At 59.1% G+C, this 14212-nt stretch overlaps 1 protein-coding gene across 1 annotated transcript; it reads right to left on the bottom strand.

Moving 5' to 3' along the window:
• Positions 1-1500: 1500 nt before the first annotated feature.
• Positions 1501-10710, bottom strand: LOC112855029 (alpha-1-antitrypsin). The gene is made up of 5 exons (XM_025918587.2): positions 10596-10710; positions 5500-6158; positions 3850-4120; positions 2422-2569; positions 1501-1754 (listed from the first exon to the last, which is right to left on the bottom strand). The coding sequence occupies exons 2-5, from the start codon at positions 6152-6154 to the stop codon at positions 1518-1520; spliced, it is 1311 nt and encodes a 436-aa protein (XP_025774372.1). The 5' UTR covers positions 6155-6158; positions 10596-10710; the 3' UTR covers positions 1501-1517.
• Positions 10711-14212: the final 3502 nt, after the last annotated feature.

Here is a 14212-nt window from a genome sequence, read left to right as displayed (position 1 = left end):
GAAATCGGCGGTACAACCATGGTGAGGCTGCTGAGACCCAGAGAGGTTCGGTGACTTCTCTGACGTCACACAGCTGGGACGCTGCAGAGTTTGAACTTAATCTCACTCTGGCATCGCTCCGGGTGTTGGACAATGGTTGTATCATGAATGGAATCTGGGGAGGTTGGAGGTCTCCGGGCTGAGAAAAATCAGAATGGTATCAGACTTATCTGGGAGACAGGAGGATCGTGATTCTGTTGAGCCACGTGGCATTGCACCTACATGGCCATTTTGACCTAAAAGAGGTACATTTCCTATGACAACGTAGTTGTTTAGATGCACGTGCGCCCCAGCGAGTGGCTCAGGGGGGCATCACTAGATTTGTACGGGGTGGGGCAGACCGGCCACAGGACCAGCACGTTCCCGCGAGCCCAGGGCGCTGGCTCCCTCAGGCTGGGGGTCTGGCAGGACTTTCCGACTGCTGTAGCCCTCCAGTGAGGCTCAGCATGGCAAGAAAGAGCCACATGGCCCTTCGTGAAAAGGGCTGCTCCCGGCAAGGCCACAGCTGTGGTATAGGAGTTGTGGTTTCCCTCAGAACACTGCATGGAGGGCTGTGGGGCAGGCATAAGGCAAGATGGAAAGTGTCCCCTGTCACAGCTTAGCCGAGGGAGGGCAGGTAAGGCTCGTGGGCTTGATGACCTACTTCCTTTGCCATGACCAAGGAACCACTGTGATGACTTTCCAGAGCCGTTCACAACTTGGCCACATGATTAGGTAGAAGAGGACACAGGTTAAGTGCCTCGCGGGGGGCCGGGGGGGGGGTGCTGGCAGCCCGGGACTAGTCTGAGCAGGTGACACAGACCAAGACCCAGACGCCCATGTGGGGAGCAGAGCACGTAGAAGTCCCACCTGCTTCTAGGAGTAATGTTTTCTCCAGGAGCAGAGAAGGAAGAACGAGGGCCGAAGCACGCGTTCCTAGTCCGGCCCCGCTGAAAAAGTTGCCAGGAAAGAGCGGCCGTAGATGTTTGCAGGAAAGAGCTCCGACTGGTAGGAGCCCAAGCCTGGCTCAGGTGGGAGGGCAGGATGAGGGAAAGGAACCAAGTATTCTCCCTCTGCAGCTGGAGATGCGGCAGCTCAGTGCCCCTGTGTGAGTGGAAGGTTCTGGAAGCAACAGGGAGGCAGCCTCGAGGTTGAGGGGCAGCAGGGGGAGGGGCTGTCGTGGGGGGCACTGCGAGCACCAGCGGGGCAGGGGGAGCCCAGTGGGAGCTGGGGGCTGGGGGCTGGAATCTGAGCCCTTGCGATGCCCCCTCGGGGACTCCCAGATAAGACTGAAAGCCTAGAGCTTTTCCAGAGTGACCGGGGCAAACATTTCGCCCCGGCCCAGCACCGCTCCCAGGCAGTGGGAAGGCCTGATAGAGAGTAAACAGTGGACACCAAAGGTCGCTGTGACCCACATTCCACACACTGCGGGCGGATGGAAGGGGAGACTCAGGTGAAGGATGAAGGATGTCACACACAAGCTTGGGCCGGATCATTCTTTAATGTCTGTCATCTGGGAAGGGGGCTGAATTCAGAAAGCCAGGTATTGTGTGGGTGGGGTTCACCACCTTTCCCATGAAGAGGATGTTCTTGGTGTTTCTGTCGTAGAGGATGATCACAAAGGGCCTGTTGAACTGGATAGTTGGGGGCATCGACATGGGGATGGCTTCTACAAATGTGGTCCCAGCGGCTTCTGTCCCTTTCTCGTCGATGGTCAGCACGGCCTTATGCAGCGCCTACAGGGCGAGAGCACGGCGGCCTGTCCTGAGTGGGGATGGGCTGCCGTCCCCAACCCAGCCCTGGGAGCGAGGCCCAAGGAGGGGGGTGTTGCCCAGGGAGGGGCTTATGTGGGCCTTTCTCCACCTGGCCTGTCCTTCCCCATCCATGGCCTCCCTCCCTGATGTCAAGCACCCTGGGGCCCAGGACTCTGACGGGGACCTTCGTTGCATCTGGTCCACACCAGGCACTCAGTTCCCAGCCAGCCTTCGAGCTGCGGTTGTGGCTTTAGTCACCTTTAATTTTCTGAATAAATGGTATCTTTAGGCAAAATCCCTCATTCACCTAGACTCAGTGATTGGCCAATGGCTCCCAGTGTCACAGACGCAGGGGCAAAAGTCCTCTGAAATCCCTGAGCTCCAGCCTGTCTTTGTAACTATGGGTCCATCGAGGCCCAAAGAAGGGAAGGCCCTGGCCAAAAATGACCCAGAGTGTCAGTGCCACAAGTGCGGAGGAGGTCCCTAAAGTGCCAGAAACACGTGAGGCCACCTCCTCCATTGTCACCTGCCCACATTCCAGTCTCCGTGGATCCAGGGCGCTCGTCAGGAACCTCAGTCTGCAGAGGTGTTTGTGTCCCTTTGTCCCCCACACGCACCAGTGGCCAATGGCCACCAGGGACACACTCACCTTGGACAGCTTCAGGGGACCTTGCTCGGTGATCCCTGAGAGGTCCGCCTCGTTGCTGAAGACCTTGGCGATGCCCATTTTTGTGAGGACGGTTTGCAGATCGTAGGTTCCAGAAATGGACAGTTTGGGCAAATGTAAATTGGCAGACCTGTGACGACGGTCCGGAAACAAAGGCGTTTCACAGCATTGAGCGTGTCATTTCTGGTTGTTTCTCCCTGTCAGCGGCCCTCGCCCTGCCCCCACGGGAGCGCTGGAGGTGTGCACGGGTTATTCCATTTCTAGCTCCTCCACCCCCCCCCCCCCCCCCGCCGGGGTCAGAGGATGTAGAATCACAGGGATGGGTTGTCCTGCAAAGTGTCAGATGCCCCCTCCTGCCGCCTCCGAGCAGCCCTCCAGGAAGTCCCCTGGGGAGTGCTTAGCGCACTGCCCTGCAGGGTCAGGTGTCCCCCAGACCGGGACCTCCCCAGAGCCCGAATCCCAGGGGAACGTGGGGTGAGTGTGGAGGGACATCTGCTCGGCGAGTCATGCGTGAGCCCACGGGCCGAATGCCCCGCTCTGCTTTTCCGTGGGGCCAGCGTGTGGCCCCGAGCAGGGTCTGCCAGAGCGAGCTGACTGGCACTGAGGCTCCGCTCGACCCGATCCGGATTCGGCACCGCCTTGTTCTTCTTTCAGCCTCTGGCGCAGGCAGCCCAGGAGTGGGGGGTGGGGGGGGGGAGGTATTAAAACTGCTATTTTAATTGTATCCTTATGCTCTTTTGTGAGTTTATATTCACTTAAGCACGGATATGCTTATTATGTATTCTTCTGGGTGTCAGTTTCATGTATGAATTGTACTTGATTATTTATATACGTTCCCATTGCTACATTTATACGTGCGTGTATCTTGTCATCGTGTGGAGGGTAAAATAGGTAAAATAGGTCACGAGGGCTTGGGCGTTTTATGCGCTAATTTGGGGTGCACGCTCATGTATTACCTCACTACGGGGACCCAATCAGTCCACACCGGTCTGGTGACAGAGGAGCCCAAACCTTGCTCCAAGGTGCGTCCGAAGGTCCCTCCCCGGGGCCTCTGCCTTCCCGGCCGACCCCAGGCAGGCTGTCCCCGTCCGGCCCCGGGCGTTGTATGCTCTGACTCCACATCCACTGCCCCCCTCGCCAGAAGCCCACCTCTCCCTTCGTGGTCCTCCCAGGGCGCGTGCTAGCACCGGGAAGGGACGGTGTCCCCGGTGGGGAAGCGAGTCCCCAAGGACAGGACTCTGGCCTCCTCACCGCGGGCACCGTCCTGTCACGGAGCCCGGCCGGTGCAGTCTGAACGATGCCAGCCTGGGTCTGGGACACCAGGTCCTGCCCCGCTGTGGGGCTGCCCTCCCTCCCTGGGGCCCGGCCGGACGCGGCGGCTCCCGGGGTGTTCTCTGGTTTGGGAATCACCTGGAATGTCTCTTTTCCAGGGCCTTGGCCAGGATGTCCCTGTTCAGCATTTCCTCCAGCTGCTGCATTTTGCCCTGGTCGGGCAGGATGAAGAAGGCGGTGGCGTTGCCCACGTAGTCCATGAGCAGCGACCAGCTGGAGAGCATGTCGCAGTAGTGGACGTCGAACATGCCCAGGCGGCTCATCATGGGCACCCTGACCGTGGTGTCCTCGTCCACGTGGAAGTCCTCCTCTGTGGTATGCTGGGGCTCGAAGGGCTTCTCCCATTTGCCTGGAGGGAAGGGAAGGTGGGCTTCAGCCAGCAGTGGGGGAAGGTTTGGACAATAGGGTGGGATAAAAAAGCCCCGAGTCTCCTTGGTGAGACAAGTTCTCTCCGAGCCTCAGTGTCACCACCTGTAAAATGGGGCTGCCATGAACAGTCTATTGAAAGGACGTTGGAGAGAAGAATGCAAGCCCGGAGGAGGCTCCAGAAGGTCTATGATATCGAGGCTAAGGCCTGCCAGTCTGGATATGCAAAGCGAGCATTTTTACTTGCATTTCTTGCTCACGTATTTGAGGGTGGCTTGGGAGATGCTAAATGAAAATTACTGACATCAGTCATACTCGGCACGTCCCTCTGGGAGTCTCCCTGCCCCTTGTTAACGGGCGGCTCTTATCATTCAGGAAATCGCTCTCGCCCCCACCCCAAGTCTTTCCCTGGACCGCTGGGCAGAATGGCGATGCCTGGGTAGCTCCCCTCCACTGCACCGAGAGAGCAGCACTGTCCGGGCAAGGCCCAGAGGAAGGGCACCCTGGGAACCCCTGTGCCCAACTTCCCCATTGCACAGGGATGGAGACTGAGGCCGGAGAAGGGCCAGACCCACCAGAAGTCACACAGCAGAGCTGGGACCTAACATCTGCCCACTCTGGCCCCGTGCTCTCCATCACACTCTTGCCTCCAGAGTGAGGAGCCCGCAGTGGGGAGGAGGCATCCCTGGCCTTGCTCTCACCTCCCTGCCCCAGGCCATTTCCACTGCCTTGGAGTGCCCTCTGGGGCCTGCAGGCACCCTCCACCGCCCCCCTCCACGTTGCCATCCCTCAGGGAGGAGGCCAGGCTGAGGTTCAAGTTCAGCTGAGCACCTGCTGCGCGAGCATGCAGCCCCATGTTCTTTGTAACTTGTTCAGTCCTCACAGAAACCCGCCAACAAGGGCATGATTTTGTGTCCGTTACAGAGAAGAAACCAAAGCCTCAAAGAGGTTAGAGTCAAATAGCTTAGAGTCAAATAGCTAATAAGCGATAGAGGAAAGGTTTGCACCCTGGTGTTTCTGTCTCCAGAGCCGTCCCTTCCTCCACCGCACTGGAGTTGTCGGAAGTGTGTTCCCAGAACGCCCCTTCCCTTCATACGCTCTGCTAAGCCTGCCTGTTTCACCGCCCTCCCTGCTGGGGATTGACAACGTACACTAGGACGTTAAAGGCTCTGAAAAGTCCTGCAGAGAAGAGGACGATTTGACTGTCCCACCCATCGCCCCCTGACCTTAGTTGAACAACATATGCAGAGGTGCACTGATTTAGTCACCCTGCCCTGCCACGGCAAGTTTACGAACTGTGTGTTTGAGACTATTTTTGGACGTTCTCGTGGGAGTCAGCTCAGGTGGCTGTTACAACCTTACCTTTAAAGAAAATGTAATTCACCAGAGCAAAAACTGTGTCTTTGTCAAGATCTTGGACCAAATCCACAATTTTTCCTTGGGTTCCCTTCTCTACGTAATCGTTGATCCGTTTCTTGGCCTCTTGGTTGTCTCCGAAGTTGATGGAGAAGGCTTCCGAGTGGTACAGGTTCTTGACGTCCTCCAGAAACTTGTTCAGAAGCTTCACGCTCTCGTTGATGAACAGGCCACTGCCGGTGGTCAGCTGCAGCTGGCTGTCTGGCCGGTTGAGGGTGTGGAGAAGCTGCTGGAAGCCCTCGTGGACTTCACCCTCTGCTCTCTCGGTGAGGTTGAAACCGAGGCCCTCCAGGATCTGGGTGTGAGTGTCACCCTTGCTCCCCAGAGACAGCATCGCGAAGGCCGTAGCGATGCTCACGGGGGAGAAGAAGATGTTGGTGCGGTTGGACTCATGGGCCACCTGGCGGTACATGCTGAAGGCGAAGTCAGCCAGGTTCGGGGCAATTTTGTGGCAGGCCGGCGCCTCGTGGTGCTCATGGTTGTGTTGGGATGCCACTGTCTCCTGGACAGCGTCTCCCTGGAGACCCTCAGCCAGGGAGCAGGGGACCAGGCAGCACAGACCCGCCAGCAGGAGGAGGCCCCACGTGATGGAGGATGGCATCGTCCTGCGGGACAGAGAGGGGGCACCACGCCCACGTCAGGCCGCACGCTGAGTCCCTCGGCCACTGACTGACACCACGGGAAGCATCCAGAGCTTACCGGACCCCTACCGTGTGCCGGCCCAGTGCCGAGGACTTCCTTCCGCCCTCATCATGGAGGACGGAAAGGCTCTACGGGGCTCCCCACCTGCCAGGCCCCCTTGTAAGCCCCTTGCCGTCCCATCTCTTGGCCCCCTTGTAAGCCCCTTGCCGTCTCATCTCTTGGCCCTCTTGTAATGGCCTGTGACCCAGGGCATACGACAATCGTCCATTTACAGAGGAGGAGACCAAAGGCCCAGAGAGGTTTAAGTCACCTGCCCGAGGCCGCAGGGCAGGGAAGTAGCAGGCCCGGAATCACAGACCCGGGCAGGCTGGGTCTTGGCAGTGGCACTAACACCCGCAATGGCCTGTGCGCCACGGTCCCTGCTCCACAAAAGGGGAAACTAAGGCAACAATGAGCACGGGAGATTTGTGCACACTTACCCGGGAAATGGGCCGGATCAGGCTCAGGTACGACTGGATGGGAACGGGAACACTTCTGTGAACTCTTTTTATTTACCGGACACGAGGCTGCTGCCCAGAGGGGGCGAGATCTCGCCCAGTGACACACAGCCAGGTCACAAGGGGCCGGGGGGCCGTCCCCACTCAGCACGCAGGGTGAGCCTCAGCCCCTAGCACTTTCGCCGGAGCTGAAGGACAGCCCCACAGGGGTCTGGGGCCTCGGCCACGTGAAGGGGGTCCAGTCCCTGCAGCCAGCTTACCCGCACATCCTCGCCACACCTCCGTCCCAGAGCTGGGTCGGCGGTGACATGGACGGTCGACATACTGATTTCCCCAGTAGATTAGGGGTTTGTGCGCGTACGTGGGGCAGGGGGGTAGGCGTTGGAAAAGCATTTCTTTTTCCGACGGACCTGAGTTCTAAGGTGGGCTTTGTCACTACCAGCTGGGTGACCAGGACAAGCCACTCAGTCTCTCTGGTTTTCCTGTTGCCTCCTATAGAGAGTGAGCTTGTTGGGAGAATCCGGTGAAGTAAGTCGGACACCAGACTGAACCCTGACGGGTTCTGGCGGCTGGCAGGGGCTTACAACCAGAGGCCTTCAGAGGGCAGGCCGGGGACGGACATGGGTCCCCTGGCTCTGGGGACACAAGAGGAAGCAGCAAGGCTCATGGCCGAACCAGCTAGAGCAGGCTCTGCCTGGCGCTGGTCACAGTCCACATCACTCACAGCGACCCAGAGCCCGCCCTGCCCCTCTGAGCTCCCCCTGCCCCAGATGTGGCCCCACCACAGGCCACCAGCCTGCACCCCCTCAGCACAACCTTCTGTCTTCACGGGTGGGGAAACTGAGGCCCGAGCAGAGGAGGACGTGCCCACGGCCACATCAGGTAGCTGTTTCTCATGTAACGAAAACCATCAAGCACAAAAAGGCAGAGGAATCCTTAAAGTTGGAATTTGAAACCCGGAGGGGAAAAAGCTGGGAATAAGAAACGTTGGGTCTCGTGTAGCCTCCCCGACCTTTACGGGTGTCTTTGGGACAAACCAGCAAGGCCCAGCACAACACTGGCTTCTCTCCACCACCCTTTTCCTGGCCTTCGTGGCTCTAAATAATCCAAACATGACCGACCACACGCAGCTGTAGAAATCCAGGTGGGGGGACATCTGAATGAGTTTCCCCTGCACCGACGTTGGATTCTCCGTTAGCAGCGGTCTGGGTTTGGTGATGCGAAATGGAGTGAGGGGTGGGGCGAGGGGAGGTGGGGGGTGGGAGAGGCTCCCTCGGAGGAGGGAGCTGCTGGCTGGGGGGCTTGGCTGGGGAGGGGCCGCCGCCATCGTGGGCACAGCCGTCTCAGTGCGTGTAACATCGCCTACTCTGGTAAAAAGTCTGAGGCCCAGAGAGGGTCAGGGTCTTGCCAAGGCCACACAGCGAATCGGTGGCAGAGCTGGAACGAGCCTTGGTTTCCCTGCCACTTGAACGGCAGATTGAGACAGCCGTGTCCTCGGGTCTCAGACTCTGTGGGCGTCAGAACCGGGCCCCGGGGGACGCTGACGTGGGGCTTGAGCCTCCTCTTGGCTTCCCTTTGCCTCTCAGTTGCTCCTTCCAACTCAGGGCCCCCAGCCTCCTTTCTCCACGCCCTTCTGTCAAAGGCGGCACCCGGCGCCCCCAGAGCCTGATGCTGGGGAAGATGGTGTCCTGGACGGGGAGGCACTCGGAGGTGTAGAGACCGAGCTTTAAACCTCAGGAATGAGGACGTCATGGCGACATCTCTGGCATCCAGGGCAGGTGGTAGCAGTCTGCCAGGGAGGGGGCCCGTGAAGTGAGCCATTTCCTTGCCGAGTCAAATACTATTTCCACCCACAAGCATAAAATGAATGATCCTGGGTGACCCAGTGGGGTCCAGGCAAGCCACTGGGGCATCAACCACCTGCTAAAACCTGGCCCTGAATAAGCGCAGGTGTGATTCAGCTCAACCACCTGTGGGCGATAGCCTTGGGCAGGTGACTTCACTCCGTAAAGCGGAGGGAAGATGCCTGTGCGTGGCAGATGTGAGGTGCAGACAAGGTGACGGGTGGGTGGGCACCTGCCAGGTGTGGACGCCCTCGTACCTACGCACAGGTAGGGGTCAAGTGGAAAAACTGGCAGGTCCCCTCCCGGCCAGTTGCCGTTTTGCCCAGGACCAGAGAAGAGGGTCCGTGCTCAGCGATGAACGGCCTCTGAGTTTCGGAGAATTTTAAATCCAATTCTGTGCCCAAACCTGTGCCTCAGCGTCACCGTCACTGTCGTCGTGTCCAGTAAATACCATCGTGTCCAGTTTCACTGTCTCTGTGTCATCTAATGTCCCCGACAAACCTTACCCTACGAAGTGGGAATTACTATCAGCCCCGTTTTAGAAATGGGGAAACTGGGGTCACAGAGGTTACGTAACTTACTGAAAGCCGTAGACCTGGTTGCTTATGAATCTGGGATTTCATCTTAACTAAGCATTTTGATTCCGGAACTTGGCCTTCCGTCCTTCTCTGTGTACAAAGCTGAAGCCAGACACCTTGAAACAGGAAATCGGTGGAGTGGTCTGGCTCAGGGAAGGGGGGGGAAGCATCGCTTGGGGCTAAGCTCAGAGGCTATGGGGCCGGAAGGCTTGCGTTCAGTTCGATATCAGCTGTGTGACCTTGGGCAAGTTACGTAACCTCTCTGAATCTCCGTTTCCGGGAGATGACCAGTGTGCATTTCCTCACGGAGCGACGGTGCAAATTAAATATGTGCAAAGTGCCAAGAAACGCTTCACACACTGTCAGCTGTCAGGGAGCCTCAGCCGTTACTGATATTGTTATGGACCTTTTGGAGCACCACGTGGGAGTCTGGTGGCCTTGGCCATCGTTGTAGCCTCCGTCTCCAAAAACCGATGACAGAGACATTTTATCCTTCCCGTGCTCCGGAGATCAAGGCTGGAGGGGTGGGGTGAGGGGAAAGAGGGCAAAAGCTGTCTACGGTTTGTCCAAGGGGACAGAGAGGTTGAGCAGTGGTCCAGGGTCACCCAGCATCAAAGAGGCCTCGAGGGCAGCCCAGGCTTCCCATTCCCCAGCTGGCACCCAAGACCCGAGACAATTATGTTGGCAGGGGGAGGAGGTTTGGGAACGTGAGCTCTGGAGTTAGGCAGCCTCAGTTTGAATCCTGGAGAGTGTGTAATTTGGGGCAAGTTCTAAACTTCTCTGTTCCTGACCTCCTTATCTGTAAAATGGGAATAACCTCAGCAACCCCTGCAAAAGGCTGCTATGAGGTCTAAAGTCCTGACGGCATGTAAGGAGATCAGCAGCCGCCTGGCTACAGCAAGGGCTCAGGAGCACAGCTCCGAGCCCCGAGGACGGTGCCCTCCCAGGGTTTTGGATCTTGCACCACGAACGAGGGCGCCCAGAAGCCCACGGACAGGGAAGCCCAGCGTGGTTCTGATCTGGGCATATCCGCGGAGGATGGAGTGAACGGCTGGAACTCTGGGCTCCGGTCCCACCTGCCTCCCCCGAGGTCCCTATATGAGTCCGGGCTTCCCACTGTCTCCCTCTGGGCCTTATCTTTCTCATCCTTAGAAGCGGGGAGAAGATACGCCCCCAGGCACAGGGAAGGCGGTGAGCCCTGCAGGAGGCAGCCCATGGGGAGGACACAAGAGCTCTGCCAACCTCCCTCCCGGGGTCCCACGTCCACACCACTCACAGAGGGCCAGTGTTCTCTCCAGTAGGACCTGGGGAGGCCCTGGGCAGGCTTGGGAGCAGAAAAGGAGCTCCAGGGCTGCCCTTGCTGTGACGACAGGGGGTCCGGCCCCGGCCTGTGCCACCCTCTCCGCATTCCCGGGGCCTGCCTGGCAGTGCAGGGGCCCCGAGGCCTCTCCGGAGGCTCCCCCAGTGGAAGGCATACTTACGGTTTACTGTCCTAGGCCGGGGCTGGTGACCGAGGCTGAGGAGACAGAGCCTAGTTGTGGTTCGTATTTAAGCAGTGGACCCAGAGGGACGACGGGGGAGGCTGCTGGTGAATATTAACTAAGGTCACCCCAGTTATCAGAGGAGCAAATAGGGACTAAGTCCATAGGCCAGTTCTGAGCTGCCCACTCGCACGGCCCCTGTGTGCTCTGTCTGGACGGCACGCAGCCCTCTGTTCCCTACACGAAAGGGAGTCATTGTGCCCAGCTCATAAACCACAGCGTCCTGCATCCACGGGGGTGGGGGTGGGGGTGGGGGCATGACTCAGGCACTCTTTGGGACAGCATCACTTTGGTGGCTTACCCTCCCCCTGGGGAGTTCTCAGTGGCTGCCCCACTGGTGGCAAGGAGCCACCTTGAAATGCCTCCTGCTGGAGACGCGCTGCTGCCTTGGGCGCGGGCGGGGAAGTTAAAAGCACATTTGGCGGACAGGGAAACTGAGGTCCGGAGCGGAGAGGTTGCTCGTCCATAGTCAGCCAGCTGGCCCCAGATGGGAAAACCCTCTCGATTTTCCTGAGGGGTAAACGGGCCATGACCAATGCTGACACAGCCGCTCTGGGCTGGCATGGGCAGCCACAGGCACAGGCCAGGGGGCAGATGGCAAATCGATAAAGAAGGGCTGTGCTGCCTCAGGCAAGCTGCTTCACCTCTCTGAACCAGGAGGGGCTTTTGTCTGCATCGTAGGGGTTTGGAATTCCGGCTTCCGAGCGGGGGTGTCGGGGGACGTACGCGACCACTTCTGTAAAGTGCCTGGTGCACAGAGGGCTCTTCGGTTTGGCCCGCACAGCCCTCTGCTCAGCCCTGCTCTCCAGGCTTCTCCGGGCAGGAGGAGGCTTAGTTCTTGGCCAGCCTCAGCCTGTTACTGTTTCCACTGGGTGTGGCTCCCGGCAGAGGAATGTGGTTCACAAGCTGCTTGGATTTTCCTGGGCATGTGGCCCTGTTCTGGGGCTATTACAGCCCCCTGGAGCGCCGCTGGGGGCGGCGATGGTGGGACAGGGTAGAGGCTTGGCAGGGCCTCACTTGACCGTGATCCCTTTAGAAACCTAAGGCAGACCTCACCCCCTCTCTGTGCACCCTGACGGTCCCTGGCGCAGGATAGGCGCTCTATGGGCATTTGTCGAAGGGGCAGATGAGTGGGTGAGTGCGTTTCTGTCCCTCCTCTCGTTCCCCTGGTCCCAAGTGTGGGACTCTGCCAGGCGGACGACCTGTAGTTTCCTCTGGGACACGGGTTCAGGCCCGGGAACCCTGCTCTCCCATTCATTGACTGTGAGATTTCAGAGCAGCTGTTTAACCTCCCCGTGCCTCAGTTTCCCCACCTGTGAAACGAAGATCGCAACAGTACCCGCCTCGATGGGCCGCTGTGAGGATTCAACGCAGTAGTTCAAGGTTAGCTCAGAGCCCAACGTCGGGTGTGCACAGTAAGCCCTTGTGATGGGGGCCCTACCTCGTGCCGGTGGCTTTCCTTGCTGTCATTGTGGGGCAGGGAGGCATTCCAGGACTATCCCCCCAGGCTCTCCTGTCCAGTGCTCTCAGTGACCCTGTGAGGGGAGCACCTGCCACCCCCCATACAGAGCAGAACAAGCTCAGGGAGGGGAAGAAGCCCCACTCCCATCCTGCCCCCCTAATTCCATGATATGGCTTCGGGCTCCTTCCCCTCAGCTGGCTGGCTGGGCACCTCCCCGCTGGGGCTCTACACCCCTCCCCCACCCATGGCTCGGAGAGCTGGGCTGTGATTGAGGCGAGGCCTGACCTCCATACCTCCCGAGCATCTCTTCCTCTCCCTGTGCCTCAGTTTCTCCATCTGTACAATGGCCTCCTTCCAACCCCAGCTGCCCGCCCCCCACCTCTTGCAGTGAGTGGATGGACAACACCAAGTGTCCCCCCGTCCATGTTCTTGCCAAGCTTGGTCCCCCCGGCCCGGTGGCCTCGGGGCTGGTGGGAGGGACCGCCCCATGCCCCCTCTACCTGTGATCCTTGTGCTGTGCTGGCCTCCACACCTCCTGTGACAGCCTGGCCTCTCTGCCTCCTCTGAGACTCCGTGTGCGCCCGGAGGAGTGCACGGTCTCTGCCAGCCTCGGAGGAAGGAGACTCTGGGTGTCCGAGGCAACAGGTCTGGGAGGGGCGGGGAACTGGGACAGGAAGCCGCCCAGCACAAAGCTGTGGGTAGCCGGGCGGGTGCCAGTCAGCCCTTCCTGGCCCAGGCAGTCCTGCTTGTCACCTGCTCTTCTGGCTGTGTCCATAAGCCTCTGTCAGAGGGAGGGTGGCCCTGGGCTCAGAGGGTTAAAGGAGACAACAGGTGTCAGTCCCCCTTCTAGCCCACGGCCTGGCACCAGCATCTCGGTGGGTTTCCAGGGCCAGCCGTGGAGGGGAGGACGGAGCCACCTGACAAATGCCCAATGAGACCCCCACAGAAGCTGAGAAGGGTCTGCGTGTATGGCAGAGGTGTATGTCCCGGACTCTGGCTGGGTGCGGAAGGGATGCCAGACGTCCCAGCAGGGGCTGGGCCACGTGAGGGGCTCAGGGACCCTGTCCCGTTCGAATCAGGACTCCACGCTCAACTCTTCCTTATCTTCCCGCCCTCTACTCCCCCATCCCCACCGTCCTAGGATTTTCTGCAGCCTCAGCGCGGGCGGGCAGGCTGGTGGCAGAGGGCTCCTGATCCAGGAAGAAGGTGTGGGATGATCCGGGGAAACTGAGCTGGGATAGAATCCTGGTTGGGAGGGGGCACCCAGTGACCTTTCTCGAGGACAGTGGTCCATGAACCAAAAACCATGGTGGGGCAGGTCCGGTCCGCTTGGTTACTGCTGGAATTGTTGATTGCAGCCTCTGAGCTGATGCGCTGGGAGTGAACGCGTCCTCGGAAGAGCCCGTGGGCTGGTTTAAATACGAAGCTTCTGGGGTCCCCCTCCTCATCCCCAGGCCCTGCCTAGAGGTGGGAGAAGCCTGAGCGCTGAGCTGTTGTGTCTGCAGTGGAAAGGGCGTGAGGGGGAGGGTGACCAGGCGGGTCAGGAGAGTGGGGTGTACTTCAGGGGCATTTCGGGGCCATTGGGAGAGCTCCCTGGACTGTGCCGACGGCCCCTTGCAACGCTGGAGCTCTCACGCGCTCTCTGGTCCCCCAGCACCGGCTCCCTTCCTCAGGGGGCAGCGTGGGGTGGTGGTTAGGGCACGGGCTCAAGAGCTAAACACCTGGGTTCAAGCCTGAACTACACCACCGGCTGTCCTTTGCGAAAGCTTCACCGCTTGCCTCGGTTCCCTCATCTGTAATACGCACGATAAGAGGTATCCCTTGTTGCTTTTTAAATTTTTTTAACGTTTATTTACTTTTGAGAGACAGAGAGAGACAGAGAACGAGCAGGGGAGGAAGAGAGGGAGAGGGAGACACAGAATCGGAAGCAGGCTCCAGGCTCTGAGCTGTCAGCACAGAGAGCCCGATGCGGGGCTCGAACCCTCGAGCCCTGAGATCGTGACCTGAGCCGAAGTTGCTTAACCGACTGAGCCACCCAGGTGCCCCGAAGAGGTATCACTTGTCCCAGGATTGTGAGGAATCAATGCGAAATGGG

Source organism: Puma concolor, chromosome B3, assembly GCF_028749965.1.
Source record: "Puma concolor isolate L17-30 chromosome B3, mPumCon1.1.hap2, whole genome shotgun sequence".
NCBI classification, from domain to species: Eukaryota; Metazoa; Chordata; class Mammalia; order Carnivora; family Felidae; genus Puma; species Puma concolor.
Note: the sequence above shows the minus strand (reverse complement) of the source record. Positions and strands in the feature narration are given on the sequence as shown.

What these genes read in the sequence shown, in the direction of transcription:
- LOC112855029 (XM_025918587.2), bottom strand. Translation starts at nt 6,154, where the DNA reads ATGCCATCCTCCATCACGTGGGGCCTCCTCCTGCTGGCGGGTCTGTGC. An exon ending in GAATTACATTTTCTTTAAAG is followed by an intron (nt 4,121 to 5,499) that starts GTAAGGTTGTAA and finishes CCTTCCCTCCAG; the next exon opens with GCAAATGGGAGAAGCCCTTC. An exon ending in GTCCCCTGAAGCTGTCCAAG is followed by an intron (nt 1,755 to 2,421) that starts GTGAGTGTGTCC and finishes CTCGCCCTGTAG; the next exon opens with GCGCTGCATAAGGCCGTGCT.